This window comes from Rhinolophus sinicus, chromosome 17 (genome assembly GCF_057876585.1).
Source record: "Rhinolophus sinicus isolate RSI-liver-muscle chromosome 17, RSI-T2T, whole genome shotgun sequence".
In the NCBI taxonomy this organism is placed as follows: domain Eukaryota; kingdom Metazoa; phylum Chordata; class Mammalia; order Chiroptera; family Rhinolophidae; genus Rhinolophus; species Rhinolophus sinicus.
Window position 1 is genome coordinate 79,010,059 of NC_142517.1, and position 17,573 is coordinate 79,027,631.

General features: G+C 34.5%; 1 protein-coding gene across 7 annotated transcripts in view; it reads left to right on the forward strand.

Annotated features, from left to right (window-relative positions):
• The window catches only part of SENP7 (SUMO specific peptidase 7), a 115,742-nt gene that overhangs the window by 1,108 nt on the left and 97,061 nt on the right, over positions 1–17,573 (forward strand). For 5 of the 7 annotated variants that reach the window (XM_074332590.2, XM_019711204.3, XM_019711206.3 and 2 more), the window contains exons 2-3: positions 6,553–6,605; positions 16,821–16,919. In XM_074332590.2, coding sequence (XP_074188691.1) covers positions 6,553–6,605; positions 16,821–16,919 — 152 coding nt within the window. The remainder of the gene's footprint in view (positions 1–6,552; positions 6,606–16,820; positions 16,920–17,573) is intronic. The other 2 variants (XM_074332581.2, XM_088793817.1) reach the window with 1 other exon arrangement.

Consider the following 17,573-nt stretch of genomic DNA (forward strand, 5'->3'; position numbering starts at 1 on the left):
GTCAACAAGTTTTTCTTGTTGTTAATTCTTAAAAGACATTGATATTTTTGTTAGTTATCCCTTGGGAGAGGATTTTTTTTTTTTTCTGATGACTTCTCTTTTGGAGCTATTTTTTCTGAAAAGTAATTGTTGTTACATATAATTAAAAACCATTCTCAAATCGAGTATTACCTAGCTGTTCTCCAGTATTCATCTGGTTTTAAGAGCTGAACATTAATTTTTAACGATTCTCTTCTTAATAGTGTATATTTAATTTTCCCCACATAAATTCCCAGAAATAAAACATGATTATTTATTCACATTTCAAGGGATTCTGGATTCTGTGTGCCATTTATGTGCATGCAGTTGCCATTTTATTAGTAGTTGCTAACTGATATGTATGGTTATCAGAATTTCATAAGTACTCAAAGAGAGGAATTTGATTAATAAAAGCATTCTAAGTTAAAATTCTAAGGAAGAATTCTAAGTTAGAAGTAGAAGCAAGGCAGATAGCAGTAGAAAGAAGTGAAGGGAAGAAGTTTCAGTTTCTTCTATGAGACTGCACTAGGTTTCCCTAAACTTTCTCTTAAATAAGGAAGAACTCTGTAGGGGTTACACAGTGTATTGCTCAGAATTCACTTATTTGCAAGTAGCAGCAACCCAATTCCAGCTGGTTTAAGCTAAACACAAAATAAGCATTTATGGGCTCAGGTAACATAACTGTGGGAGTGGGATGGCTTCCAGCATGGCTATATCTGCTTTAGGCACTGGTTCTAAAGGTGTGCTCTGGGGACCTCTGGGCTCCCTGAGACCTTCTTGGGTCTGTGAGGTCAAAACTGCTTTCATAATATTGTAAGTCATTGTTTGCCTTTCTCTCCGATTCTCCTACATGTGTACAGTAGAGTTTTCCAGGGGCTACATGGCATATGTTTTTTTTTTGTTTTTTGTTTTTTACATGGCATATGTTACAACAAATTGAATGCAGAAACAGATAGGGAAAATCAGCTGTCCTGTATTAAACCAGACATTAAACTATGTAAAAAAATGCCATTTTTCTAAGTATTTTTGAAAATATATTTTTCATAAAAGTATTTTAGTTAACATGCAAAGCATTTATTGTTTTTAAATGAATTAATATGTTAAAATTAAAAGAAAAATTCCATAAGTAAAAGAATCACAAAGACCCCATTACCCTACTTTTGTGAATGTGGCCATGAATTAGGAATTAAACACAAAACACCCCTAAACAGTGAGGAGATATCACAAAGTCTGTATGCTAAACTAAAATTCACTCACGAGAAGTTTCTCAAGCCCTTCTTCAGAGTATATTGAATCTATATTTTAAAATTATTTATAAGCATGATTATCTTATTTTCAAGTTCAAAGCATATCAAAAGCAGTAAGTTAGATAGGGACACAGATAAAAAAATTATTGGTGCCAGCGACAGGTCCACTAACAGTTGAACGACATAAAAATTGAATGTGTGGATCATTCAAGGGCGAATGACTGTTAGAAACGTTTAACAACAACAACAAAAGTATAACATTTAGAGTCATAGATCACAATTTTCAAGTGGGTTTTTGAATTAAAACAGGAAAGTTCAAGCAAATTTCAGGTTTTCGACTGGTTGCTTCAGGCAACATTCTTCAAGATCTGTGTTTGCTCTCAATTTGAGTTAAGTATACATACTTTTTCCTAGTACTTAGGTACTAACCATTGTGCTAAAGTTTATATAAATTTTAATTCTTTCAAAAGTTTATGAGGTGGTTATTATTTCTGATTTACAGATGAGGAAACTGAGATTTACGGAGGGTAAGCAACCGTTAGCAATAGCAAGTAAGAAGCAGAGCCAGGATTCAAAATCTGGTCTTTCTGACTACAAATTTTAAACTCTTTTACTGTCACAGGACATTAGTGAGCCTACTTGGAAAAAAGAAGGTTCCATGGACAATTACATGTGATACTGTAGTTACAAGAAAGTTTTATTTACCACAGGATTTTTCAAAGCCTTTGCGATGCTACTGTACATTGTGCCTTTCCAGAAGAGTAACTGAGCATGCACTGTTTCTCAAACTTGCTTGATTTTGAAAGTTCCCTCCTCCTCCAGTTTCATCTTGAGGACCGGGTGTCCCATAGTGAGACATTTCTTTTATCTGTAGGCCCAGGTGATGTCTATCTATTTTGACTCGTAAGTGTAATAAACCATAATTGAAGTTCAAAATGAGAATCTACAGTTAATCATGAAAAAACTTCATTATTTGCAGAGATGTTAAAGGGTATGACAGGATATAGGAGCAAAAAAATGGGTTCAGTATGAGTGAGGAAATGGAAGGGCCAAAGGACGATATGTTGTAGAATGAGATTCACATTTGAGAGCTTGAGAAGTGAAGCGCTATTCCTTAAATTCATTCATGAATGTTTTTCTGAAATAGGGATGTGTAGAAGTTTGTTGGAGTAGAGTAAGTTAAGGTGAGTCTATTGTTTTGAGTGAATTGATTAATAGTTTTACAGGTTCAGAGTGATGGTAGATTTTAATAATAGAGAGGAAAACTATAAATCAAGTATCAGAATATTTTAGGAGTGTTGGAGAAGGTTTGGGTCAGTATGGTGATCACAAATATGGGTGAGGTCATATATCCAACTTATGGGGATTTTAAAAGAGGAATTATTGCAATAAAGTTAGAATATTAATTGGAAGTGGTAGTTCGGGAAGGAGATGGTTAATCCCTGCTTCTGGTTTTGTAAGTGGGAGAAGAATCTTGAGAGTTTTAAAAAAATAGTGTAGTCAATAAAAAGCTGGATTCAGTTAAACTAAGGTGGAGGAAATGTTCAAGGAAAAGATTCAGAATTTAAGGAAATTGTATTGACACTAGAAAGGATTTAGTGGGTTAGTGAAGAGATAGAAAAGAATGCAGATGAAAGGCTAGAGTTGAATTATGTAAGAAATGAGAAAAGCAAGGGAATGGGCCGTAGAGATTGGTATCTAGGATGGTAAAAGTGATTCCCAGGCCTGATGATGGAAGGCAGAGGATTGGAAAGTAGATTAGAGGGACATGGTAACACAGCAAATGGCTTATGGATAGGACTGAGTAACCTCCAGAGATCTAGACTGGAAATTTGCTATAATGGTGCTGCTGTCTCAAACCTGCCTCCTAGATGGATAACTGTAATGGGAGTCCTCAGTAATTGAGGAGGCTGACTAATGTGGGCTGCTTCATCTTAGCTGCCTATTGAAAATTTAGTCATTATCTAAAACTTAACCTCAAAGCCCAGTTAAATTTTGCCTTTCCAAGAACTCTTTAATTAACTCAAACTTAAAAATAATCATACCTCTTTCTGAACTTCATAGGTCTTTGCACCTCTTACATGATGTTTATCATATTCCATTATATATTCTAGCTTGCCAAATTGTTTACTCTGTGCTGTTTTACTATTAACTCTGTGACAGACACTGTCTTATTCATCTATAATCCCCATAGCATCTAGCATGCCCGGTTAAGAATATACTGGTTAAGAATACCACTTGGAGTCAGACCAATGATGGATCAACATGGTGACCTTGGACATTTGTTTGGATTATTCAAACCTGAATTCTTCATCTATAAAGTAGAGATAATACCTTCGCTGATCCCATGAGATTTTTGTAAGGATTAAATAAAATAATTTGTGTAAAGTACTTAGTGTAGTACCTGGCAGTGGTAATTATTATCCTAAATACATGTTATGGAATAAATAAGTGAATGAGTTATTCCACGAGATACTTAGGAACAAGTCATGCTTTTTCATTGTTTGGCTCATATATTTAGAATGAGAATAATTAGATTTTCCTATATGCTAATACTAACATACAATACTGAGGTCACTTAAAGAGAAATATTTTAATATAAAATATAATAATAATAACTACCATTTATTTGCACTAACTATATCACAGACATAATGCTAAATACTTTAATATAGACTATCTCACTTTAATCTTAACAATTGAAAAGCTGGTTATTCTGCCCTGTTTTCGAGATGAGAAACTGAGCCTAAGAGAAGGGATAACTAGTAAGCAAGATACAAATTTGGGTTGTCTGGCTTTAAAATCTGTACTCTTGAGCACAATGCTATACCAGATAATCACCAGTAGAAAGGCACATTATTTATTAAAATGCTCCAAAATTAACCTAGTATAAGACGGAGCAACTCAATTATAAAAAGCCCTAAAATTTTGGGAAGTCATAATAGTATTGATTAAAGGAAACAGTAACATTCTACAAAACAAGATAGAAGCACTTTTAACTCAGTGAGTCAGTTGGGGAATGTTAATCTGTAAATTGCAATTTAAGCAACTGATATTCCTGTTTAAAAAATACGTGTTTTTATTATTTATTAGATTTAAAATTGACTAGAAAGTGATATAAGGTAAAGGTTTTCTTACCATTTATTTAAGAATTATTTATTTTTGGTAGTCTAAGGAATGCTACTTTATTGAAAACTATTTAAAATGATCAGAGGCTTAAGTATAGAGGTTAACATAACTTTTACATCAGCGTTTGCTTCAAGAAATGAATATAGTGAAATTAATGCTGTGTATTACACACTTAGGAGAGATTATTTCAGCTATATAGATTTCTGGATAAACTATAGTTCATTTATTATCATTGTTATTCAACAAGTTTTTTTATTTTTAAGTTGAGGTATTACATGTAACACATTATACGTATCTTAAATATATAGCTTGATGGCTTTTTATACTTGTGTACATACACTTGTTCACCCATCACCGAGATCAAGATACAGAACATTTCCAGTATCTCAGAAGGCTTACTTGTATCCCGTCCCAGTCAATATTCCTTCCCTCCGTAGGTACTGTATTCAAGGCTTTTGTCCATTTTGAAAATTGGGTTGTCTTGCCTTTGCTTTGTAGGAGTTCTTTATACATTCTGGTTATGAGTCCTTTGACAGATATATGAATTATACAGTATTATTATTTATAGTCACCATACTGTACATAGATACATGTATTACAAATTATCTTTCAGTTTGTGGTTTGCCTCTTTTTTATTTTTATTTTTTGGGTTGTAGAGTAAGCGTTTATTATCAGAGCACCGGTGGTCTGAGGAGGCAGCAGGTTAACACCTCCAAACGCGGCCTTCAGAGTCTCAGACTGGCTTGGGTTTTTAAGGGAAAGTCTGAGCGTTCCGCCAGAGGCTATCTGACGGTTTTGGAGGTCCCCGTGGAGCCTTCCCTCTGGCCACGCGATTCTGTGGTGGAGTCAGCAACCCTGGAACAAGATCGGATTAGCCTGGAAAGAATGCTAGACCATAGAGATCGGGACCAATAAGCCTGAGGGTATTAATCATAAGTTTCAGGGTAATTTTCTAAAACGGAACTGGGTGGGATGGGGCATTCCAAGCTTAAGCCACAGGGGGATGATCTATTGTTAAACTATAGGTAGGTAAGTAAAGCTGAGGGGGCGGGGAGGATGCTGAGAGGCCTCCACCGTGGGGATGCCAACCAGTTGCCTTCTCATTCTCAATGATGAGGTGTGAGAATGTGAGAAAACTAAACGGCAGTTTAGTGTTAATGAAGTCAAGGTTAGGATTAATGCTACTTGTGCCTTGTTTAAGAAATCTTTGCCTACCCCAAGGTCATGAAGATATTCCCCTCCTTTTTATTTTTGAAGCTTTATTTGCTTTCTCTTTGACATTTAAATCTATGATCCACTTAACATTAATTTTTTGTGTATAATGTGAGGTAGAGGTTAGGTTTATTTGTTTTCCCATTTGGTTATCAAATTGCTTCAACATTACTTATTGAAAAGACCATCCCTTTCCCACTGAATTGCAGTGGTGTTTTTGTCATAAATAGGTGACCACATATGTGTGGATCTCTACCATTCATTTTTATTATGAAACCTGTGATATATTACAGTAAATTGTAAGTTCCAGGAAAGCTTGGCCTGTGTTTAATTTGCTTACTACACTGTACTCAATGCCTAACACAGTGCCAGGCACGAGATAAACTTCACAAATATTTGTTACTTGAATGCAAGAATCATAAGAGAAAACTCTATAAGAAGTCTGAAAAATGTTGGTGAGGAAAGACAAGCTATTCCCAGTTGCATAGATGCTTAGATATGCAGTAGAACTAAAAATGTTTTTGGAAAATATTCCTAACTTCCAGGTCTCAGCTTCTGCTTTGCTGCCTTCTCCCTGACCCCATCATAAAAATTTGAAAATTTTTCTGGTCATACGGACCAGCATTTATTGAACACCTGTTAGATGCCAGGACTTTTGCCAGGGAATTTCTTATTTAGTGTTTAGAACCAGTTTTCCTCTTTTTTACTCTTTTGTCATCATATGTCTGTTGTTTAATGGGGACATTTTGTGAGAATCTGCTACTGTTCTGATTATTTTGTGACCTTGATGTTTTTACTCTGTCAGGTTCTGTAAAATGTATTAATATAGATTCTAAATCTAACAGGAAGTTAATTTAAAGCAAAGGATGGCTGTGAAAGGATTTATTTTATTACCTTGTTTATTTCATCCAGATATTAAGTGATAATCTTTACCATGTTTTTGTAGAAATTGTCACAGAAGGAAAAAGGAAAAAGTCTTCATCTTCCGAGTTACATAAGGTATGCATTAGTTTTCTTTTTAACCCATGCATTAGCTTTAGTTACTAATATTGAAAATATTTTGCTATTGTCTTTTTAATAAAATTTAAAAAATACTATAAAACTGTAACTAATTAGTGATTTTTTGGGAATGGTGTATGCTGATTATCTGAGGGTTTAGCAGGAAATCCTTTCTGGGACCAGCCTTGTTTAAATCATTGTAAGATGTACCAGTTGTACTTTCCAGGCCTCATTTGAAATTTTATGTAAATCATAATGCAGCAGTTCTTTGATGACTGAATATACTAGAGCTCCTCACGTTCATTCATTATAATCCTGTAGACATAGAAGAGTTATATTTAAGTCTTGTGCTGAAAATTAGTATTCAAATATGTCCTTTTAAACCTTTTTTTTTCTTCCTTTATTTCTTCTCTATTAGCCAAGAGTAGCAAAACAAGCAAAATGAAGTTTCCACCTACTTTGGAAGTTTTCAAAAACATAATCCGTTTTTAAAAAGATAATCTTGTTTTTTCTAGAACTTTGTGATTTAAATGCATTGGTACCCTGATTTACATTTTAATAACTTATTAGACACTTTTCTCTGAAGCATTCCAGGGTATGCACAGAGGACTTTAATTTGGTACATTTCATGGAACAAGGGAGAAGTCTATGAGAGGGAATCAAGAGTGTCTTAGAAGACCACACAGAGAGCATGGCTTTAGGGACTCTTTTTTGTACCTTGGCTTACTTCACATTTGTGGGATGTGGTTTCTTCATGTAAAATTCTGAATTTAGCTTAAGTGTGGTAAATGAAGGAGGTGAAAAAAATCTTACATTGGTACCATACCCAGTTTTTTAAAAATTTAATTTTATTATGAGTTTCAGGTATACAAAACAACATAAGGATTAGAGATTTATACCCCTCACAAAGTGATAACCCCACCAAATCTACTACCCATCTGATATCGTACATAGCTACTATAGTGCCATTGACTGTATTCCCTATGCTGCTCTTTACCTCCCGTGACTATATATATACATATATATATATATACACATTTATATATACATATATGTATGTATGTGTATATATATATATATATATATATATATAAACACACACACATGCATGTACATATATATACTGGTGGTGCCAAAAAAATGTATACAAGTGTATACTTTACTCAAGCAATAGTTCGCCCTAGTCAGAAGTGTCTGGACGCTGATAGTAACCACTTTGAGCACCTCTTGTAATTGCAGAAGTCAGATGTGACTTGTATTCATCTTTTGTTATTGGTATAGATTGAGTATTACAATTTTTTTTCTTTTTTTTTAAAAGATTTTATTGGGGGAGGGGAACAGGACTTTATTGGGGAACAGTGTGTACTTCCAGGCCTTTTTTCCAAGTCAAGTTGTTGTCCTTTCAATCTTAGTTGTGAAGGGTGCTGTTCAGCTTCAAGTTATTGTCCTTTCAGTCTTAGTTGTGGAGGGCGCAGCTCAGCTCCAGGTCCAGTTGCGTTTTCTAGTTGCAGGGGGCACTGCCCACCATCCTTTGCGGTACTCCAGCAACCTTGTGGTTGAGAGCCCACTGGCCCATGTGGGAATCAAACGGGCAGCCTTTGGAGTTAGGAGCATGGAGCTCCAACCGCCTCAGCCACCAGGCTGGCCCTGAGTATTATAATTTTAATAGTTTTTTTCTTTCTTAAAATGTGTATACATTTTTTTGGCACTGCGTGTGTGTGTGTGTGTGTGTGTGTGTATTATAGTTGACATTCAGTATTATTTTATGTTGGTTTCAGGTGTACAGCACAGTGCTAAGACATTCAGATAATCTATGAAGTGATTCCCCCGATAAGTCCAGTACCCATCGGGCACCTTGCATAGTCTTTGCAATAATATTGATTATATTCCCCATACTGTATTTCATACCCCGTGACTCTTTTGTGACTACTGATTTGTACTTTCTAATCCCTTCACCTTTCTCACCCATCCCCAACCCTACTCCCATCTAGCAACCATCAGTTTGTTCTCTGTATCTATGAGTCTATTTCTGTTTTGTTTGCTCGTTTATTCTGTTCTTTAGATTCCACATATAAGTGAGGTCATTTGGTAATATCTTTCTCAGTCTGAGTTACTTCACTTAGCATAATATCCTCTGAGTCCATCTATGTTATTGCAAAGATAAGATTTCACTCCTTTTTATGGCAGAGTAATACTACATGTATAAATGTACCACAGCTTATCCAGTTGTCTGTTGATGGGCGTTTTGGTTGTTTCCTATCTTGGCTATTGTAAATAGTGCTGCAGTGAACAAAGCGATGCATATATCTTTGAATTAGTGTTTTGGATTTCTTGGGATAAATTCCCAGGAGTGGAATTGCTGGGTCATAAGGTAGTTCTAATTTATATATATATATATTTGGTCTGTTATATATATATATATATATATATATATATATATATATATATATATATATATATATATATGGTCTGTTAGAATTTATGTGGTGCGTTTGAGCTGCAGGATGTCAGGCTAGAGCAGAGGGAAAAGATCATAACCTTTATTTTTAATTTTTTGAGGAACCTCCATACTGTTTTCCATGGCTGCACCAATCTGTAATCCCACCAACAGTGCACAAGGGTTCCCTTTTCTCCACATCCTCACCAGCACTTGTTTGTTGATTTACTGATGATAGCTATTCTGACAGGAGTGAGGTGATATCTCATTGTGGTTTTTATTTGCATTTTTCTGTTGATCTAGTGACATTGGGCATCTTTTCATATGTCTATTGGTCATCTGTATGTCCTCTTTGAAGAAATGTCTGTTGAGGTCCTCTGCCTATTTTTTAATTGGATTGTTTGTTTTTTTTGGTATTGAGCTGTATGAGTTCCTATAAATTTTGGACATTAACCCCTTATTGGCTGTATCACTAGCAAATATCTTCTCCATTTAGTGGGATGTCTTTAACTACCATACCCCATTCTAAATATCTCTGTACTGACTACTGCTTCTTTTCTGTTAACACTTCCAGTGAAGTGAAATGTTCTGCTTTAGACTATTGCTTCATGGAATTTAATCTGAAATTCCACTATTAGAAATTTATAATATTGAGTAAATACATTTCTCTTTTTTATTTTCAGCTGTACTACAGTATTTTTTAACTTTATTTTCAAGTAACTTTAGATTTACAGAAAAGTTACAGAAATAGCACAGAGTTTCTGTCTACTCTTCACTCAGTTTCCCCCGTTGTTAATACTTCACATAACCTTAGTACAGTCATCAAAATTAAGAAATTAGCATTGGTACCATGCCTAAACTATAGAGGTTATTTGGATTTCTTTAGTTTGTCTACTAATGTCATTTTTCTGTTCCAGGATCCCACATTGCATTTAGTTGTCATGTCTTCTTGATTTCCTGCAGTCTATGCCAGTTCTTCAGTCTTTTTTTCTTTCATGACCATAACACGTTTAAAGAGTACTGGTCAGTATTTTGTCAAATATATCTCAGTTGGGATTTATCTCAGGTTCCTTTTGATTAGATTAAGGTTATGACCTTTTGGGAAGAATACAACAGAAGTGATGTACCCTTGTCAGTCTGTCCTGTTGGGGGTACATGATGATCATATGTCTTATTACTGGTGTTGTCAAGCTGGTTGGTCACCTGCTTAAGATGATTGCTTCCTGCTTATTTCATTAAAGTTACTCCTTCCTATTGTAATAAATACATGTCTTGGAGAGATTCTTTGAATCAATGCAAATATACTGTTTCTTCTCAAACTGTGTCGACCATTGTTTAGCATCTTGCAGTGGATATTGCCTGCAACAATTATGTATACACGAGGTGTGACAATTAAGTTCCTGAACTTGTTGCAACAATGTTGCTAACCTTTTTTGATATCAGAGGGATAATTCATTATGAATTTGTAACAACTGGACAATTAACCAAGTTTAGTATTTGGAAGCGCTGAAAAGGCTGCATTAAAAATTTAGATGAAAACAACCTGAACTTTTCACCAACAGTTCATGGCTGTTGCATCACAGCAATGAACCAGCTCACACGGCACTGTCTGTGAGGGAGTTTTTAGCCAGTAAACAAATAACTGTATTGGAACATCCTCCCAACTTACCTGATTTGGCCCCCAATGACTTCTTTTTTTACCTGAAGATAAGGAAATATTGAAAGGAAGACATTTTGATGACATTCAGGACATCAAGGGTAATATGATGACAGCTGTGATGGCCATTCCAGAAAAAGAGTTCCAAAATTGCTCTGAAGGGTGGACTAGGCGCTGGAGTCAGTGCATAGCTTCCTAAGGGGAGTACTTTGAAGGTGACTGTAGTGGAATTCAGCAATGGGGTATGTAGCACTTTTTCTAGGATGAGTTTGTGAACTTAGTTGTCTGATCGCGTGTATATATAATATTCTATTGGTGATTTTCTATTTTCCTCATTCCCTCTACATTTACTAATTGAAAGTTTTTTGTAAGGGAGAGCTAGCCCTCTTTTCCCCATATTTATTTATTCAATTATTGTATCAGTATGGATTCATAGGTATTTATTTTATTCTATGGATTACAATGTACTACTATTTCTATTGGTTTTGCTGATCAAAGTTTTCCAGCTTTAGTATTGGGAGATCTTTTGGGTTGGCTCCTGTGCCCTTTTGCCATATTCCTATCTTTTTTTGAGCCCTTCCATATTTTCTGGTACTACCAGATACTTTCCAAGGAGCGCTGGTTCTTTTTATTAAAGAATGATATTTAGAAATCCAGGTCTGGGTGCTGGGTGTGCTTATTGCTGCTGAGGTGTCATTGTGTCTAGGCTCTCTCAATAGACATGACTAGAAAAATGTATGCGTACTAACCCATACACACACACACACATTTTTATTTCTCTGTCTACTTCTCTCTATATCTATAAAAAACCATGGGTTTAACACGGATACTTCCAATTCTAATCCACCACTACAAGGCTTGTTCTGGCCTTCCTTTCCTTATTTTTAATTTTTTTGACCTCATGATCTACAATATATTTACATAGTTGTTCAACAATAAAATATACATAAAGTTGTACTACTGCGTTTTAAAAATGTGGAAGTTTTTAAAGAAAATTAGCATATTAAGTTCTTGTTAGTGGTTTATACTATAGCCTTTTCTCTTAAGACAGCTAGGGAAATAAATTACTGAATTAGAACTTTTATGGATATAGGGACAAGACACTGATAATATTTTGAGTTTAAAGCATCTAAAAAATATTTCTAAAGTATAACTAGTTTGCTGCAGAGAAGTTAGAAAATTCAGTTGAAAAAAAAAATTCAGCTGAGCAAAATGAAAATCCAGACACAACCAAAATTAATACTTCGATGTATATTTTTCCAGTTTATCTATGTAATAAGCAAATATTTAGATATTACAAAATATGAAACCACAAAATACTGTTTTATAATTTGCTTTTTCTATTTAACTATATACTACGAACATCATTTTCTGAAATCAAATTTAAAGCTACTGGATACTTGACATGTCTTGGAGACTATACTAGACATTAGTACCAGGGAAGCAAGCAGTAGTAAATATTTTTAATAACTATGTTATATTCCATTATATGGGTGCATCACAGTTAATTTAACTAATATCCTACTGTAATTTTGAGTTATTTTCAATTTTTAAAAAAATTAATGCTGCAACCATTATCCTTGTAGCTAAGTCTTTGGAACATTATTATCTACTAAATTATACTTGGCCTTTTGATAGAAGCTGGATATAGATTAATTCAAGACTGATCTCTCTGGATAGATGTGGAGTAAGAGTGAATACTTTGAATTCTGCTAATGTGAAGATTCATAGTCTTTGGATTTAGACATGGGGAGGTTGATAATCTATTTCAGAGCAGAAAAACAAGACTTTCTAATCTTCCTTGGTAAGTCATAACCATGTCTATGGGCACACACCCAATTTTCTTTAAATAACAACTTCATATCTATGTAGTATCTGAACAAGTAAGTGATTAAGATTCTGAAGTTCTCAATTAAGAACATGGCAATGAGCATATCAGCCTGAACAGTTTAAAGAGTATAAGTTAGCAATGTATAACTTTTCAATAGAATCCAGCAAGTGTTTTTTTTTCCTGATTATCTGCTTTTCATACATCCTCTTTTTGAGGGCATACTATAATGAATTAGGTTTAAAATGAACCTCAAACTAACTGCATGAATTGATTTGCTAAATGGCTTATTTAGTATTATATCTGAATATTAGTAAATAAATGTTCTTGAGCTTGATTTTTTGGAAGTTATTAGAGTTTTATCAATGTATTTAAGTATAACTTGAAAGGAAAGGGATTTAGAACCCATTTTTTTCCTTAAATGATTAAATTTCAATCTTTAAAGTATTAGGAAACTATTAAAAAATACTTAGAAGTATTAGGAGTCCATCTGATTCTTGTAATGGAATTATAATATAGGCTTTGTAGAATCATTAATAGCTTAAGAATCTTTATTGATTGTACACATTTGAGACTGATTAAAATTTGTCTAAGAAGAGATCAGATTGTGGCAAAAAGGCTTACATTATTTTTGATCAGTTAATCATTAAGAAGAAAGTGTAGAAAAAAATTGACAGTAGTTAGTTGTACTTGAAGTCTGTTTCCCAATCATAAATTATATTAGAGTGAGAGATTTAGATCTATCATTTATTGACCAAGAAGCTGACACAGAAATAGTTCTGGAGATATAAATGTTTTTTTTTCCCCTTGCCTTTAATAATTGCATGGTATTCCTATTAAAAAAATAAAACATTTGGGGGCGGCCAGATGGCTCAGTTTGTTAGAGCACGAGCTCTTAACAACAGGGTTGCCAATTCGATTCCCACATGAGCCAGTGGGCTGCGTCCTCCACAAGTAGATTGAAGATAACAAGCTGCTGCTGAGTTTCCAGAGGAGTGGCTGGATGGCTCAGTTGGTTAGTGTGTGAGCTCTCAACAACAAGGTTGCCGGTTCAATTCCCGCATGGGATGGTGGGCTGCACCCCCTGCAACTAAGATTGAAAATGGCGACTGGACTTGGAGCTGAGCTGCACTCTCCACAACTAGATTGAAAGAACAACTAGTTAGAGCTGATGGGCCCTGGCAAACACACTGTTCCCAGTATTCCCCAATTTAAAAAGAAAAAATTTGGAAACTATAGGAGAACACAAAAATGAAAAAAATCTGCTCTTATCTCACCATTCAGAGATAATCATTGTAAAACATTTTTGTGTATATCCAATATTTTTTCTATATGTGGATTCTTTTACATTGTAAAAGATGATTATGTACATATGCTTTTCTGCTTATTATATTGGAAATAATTTTTTATGTTAATTATTCTTCTGGAACATTTATTTAATAACAACTATGTAATATATCATTGTTTGGCTTTACCATATTTTTTTTTTTATTATCATCGTTTCTAGTTTTTGTATAAGACATACCTAGTCTATATCCCTGTTCATAAATATTTGTTATATATGTACTTTGATTTTATTTCCATAGGATAAATTCCTAAAAGTAGAATTGCTAAGTAAGAGTACCTAAACATTTTCAAGGTTTTTATACTAGTTTAGAGTTTTAATAACTATCCAGATATCATGAGTTTATACTTTGGGGAAAATAGAGAGGTGCCCTTTTTGAAAACGGGGTAGATTATCTTAATATTTTGTGTCCCTACTAATGTAAGTATACATGAATATTTGTTAAGGTAAATAATTCATTGATACTGAGTCTAAGCCACTCATAGGTAAAAAGATAAAAACTAATTAGTGTGAGAAAAGAATATAAATTCTTCCGTAGAGGCCATCAATGTTCTTTTATACGATACTCATTTTACAAAAGACTCAGCACCTATACCCAACTCTTACTTTTGCTAAATCTCAGTTGTTGTCCTACAAGTTTGAGCTGGACATCTTTTTAGATTAAAACTAGCGTCATATAACAGATTACCCCAAAACTTATTGGTTTAAACTTATTTTGCTCATGAATCTGCAGTCTGTGCAGGGTTCACTTGGAGATAGCTTGTTTTTGTTCTACTTGGAGTTAGCTAGGTTGTCTTGGCGGCTGGGGCTTGGAATCACCTTAAAAGCTCACTCACTTACCTTGATACCTGTGCTGGGAAGACTTCAAATATATTGGTGCAAGTCTACTTCTTTTTGACCTTTCTGTGTGATCTTTCTACCATAGTGGCTTCAGGGTATCCAAGATTGTTTTACTTGTTGGCTCAGGGCTCCCAAGGTGTGTGTGTCTGTTAGTACATGCAGACCCACAGAAAAGTCCTGAGACTGAAAATCTATCTCTACACGAGGGCAGGGAAAAACGGAAGAAAGAGGCTGGCCACTCCAGCCTGGCAAGCAACACAGGCTATTGAGTAAACTTAAATGTGAGGCACGTCTTGGGTGGCTGCAAGATGAAGTGGATTTCCTGAGTCACTTGACAGGTGACAAAGAATTACATAAGGTAAAAGGGGGCAGTAGTCATGGGTACTAGTAAGTGAATGCTACCAGGTATGGGAAGTTACTTGGCATGCTTGACCAGGTCAGGACAACAGCCTATTTCAGGAACCACCACATAGCCAGAGGCAGGGGAGGGGTGCTGATTTACTATGTCAGAATGAACATGGACTACATCAGACAGTCTTTAAGGTGAGGTTGGCGGTAAGCAATCTCCTTTCTGACCTGGTCCAGCTCTTGAGTCATACATTGGTCACGTCATGGAACAATCTCTCCTCCACAGTACAGAGAGACAGAGAGTGAAGGAAAAAAGGGGAAGGAAGGGAGAATACACAAGCATGTGAGAGCTAGGCAGAAGCTGTATTGCCTTTGACCGTATGATCTAGTTTTGGAAGTCCAAGCTGTGGCCACATTCAAGGGGAAGGAGCATAGACCACGCCTGATGTTGGAGCACTATCAGTGTTACTTTGTAAAAAGACTATTTGGGAGGTGGATTATTGGTGTGGCCATCTTTGAAAAATACAGTATGCCATAGCATGTAGGCTAAATAACCTGCTCACAAAGGATTCATGGGTATGAACAGCCTGAAGCCTTTGCCTTACTGCCTGAAGAAGTATCTATTGTTCCCTAATTAAAAATATGAAGGAAATGGTTGATTTAGAGATAACATTACAGATGAAGAATTATAAACAGGTACCTTTTTATGTAAAATAGATATGAGTAATACATTACTGGTGTCTAGGAGGATTAACTCAGAGGTGCTAGTGAAATAAAAGAGTTGAGATACTTTTTCTTCATGTTTATTCTATCCTTCAGACTTATGTTTTACTCTCATGAAATCGTTTTATGGATTATTCTGGTTATAGTTGATATAGTACAGTGCTTATTATATGTTATATTTTATAGGCTGAACTTGATGCTTAACCATTATTTATAACTTTCTCTTAATATGAAAGTTAAGGTACTAAGTTCTAAACAAATGATTTCAAACTTGTGGCTCTGATGGATCATTCATTCGTTTATTCAGCATGTCATGAGCCATACATATTGGAGATGTAAAGGTGATTAAGTCAGGGCCTTCTTTAAGGACCTACACAGTTTGGAGAAGATAGACATGTAGACAAATAATTATAATATGATATGTGTAATATAAATAATGTACCAAATACATTCACAGAGAAAGGAATGCCTTGGTGTGGGAGTGATGGTTGTGTGGATAGGAGAATAATTTTCGGCAGAATCTGAAGTATTTCACATGGGAGAAGTAGAGAGGGCATTCTAGATTGAGAGAGTAGTATAAACAAAGGTCTAGAGATATAAAATTATATGACATGTTTGAAGAAGATTGAGTAAACTCAGTGTGGCGGGGTATAGAGCTTGTGATATGTAAATGATGGGAAAGAGCTTAAATTAAGTTTTATCTATAAATAATGGGTGCCATTGTTGTATTTTAATTATTGTAGCCATAATTAGAATTGTATATTAGAGGACCGTGGATAGCATTTGAAAGATTAGAAGGGTAAGAGACTATAGGTAAGAGAATAGTTGTGAAGCTATTGTGATACTTCATTTATCTACCTTTATACTGAATGAGGAGTTTCTTTTTTAAATAAAATTATATATAACTACCTATAAATTAAGTATTGAGTTTAAAACTTTTAAAGCTAATAGTAAAATATTAATACAGGGTTCTGTTTGCTGGTTCAGCTCTTATTTATATTTTAATTAAACTGATTATTTTCTCATTCTGGTTTCAGATAACAAAGATGTTTAATGCAAAATCACAGGATGTTTGTGTTAAATCATCACTATCCAAACTCAGAAGCTCAGAACGGTGGGACCTCCCTTTGCAGGGGGTAAATAAAAACTAATTTCTTTTAAGTACATAGTATTATTTGGTATATTTAAAATATTTTAGTAAAACAGTTTTTATTTTCTTATATATCCTTTTATGGATTTGCTTGTGTTACTTATTTGTAGGTTTAAATTAGTTTATATCTGGCATATGTTGAACTGATTCTTTGAGGTTGGTGTCTTCTTCAGTTTAAATCTAAGTGTACCTTATGCATGTTATTTTCTTCATGAAATTTAAATCTCATTATTAAATAAATTATTTAAATTTGTGAGAATATTAAGCTTATTAGAATCATTTGCCCCTCTTTTTTTTTTTTTGTAAATTTGAGAGGTGTATGTTCAAGGGTAACATAACGTAAGACAACTGTTTTTCAGAAGATATTCTGTTTATGAATCTGGATTTTAATTTTATCACTATTAAACATTATAGAGATCTCATGAATAAGGCTTAATTAAGATAGCACTTTTTAAGTACTTTTTTTTTTTTTAAAGATTTTTATTGGGGAAGGGGAACAGGACTTTATGGGGAACAATGTGTATTTCTAGGACTTTTTATTGGGGAATAGTAATATGTTTTTCCCAGGACTCATCAGCTTCATCCAAGTCAAGTTGTTGTCCTTTCAATCTAGTTGCAGAGGGCACAGCTCGCTGGCTCA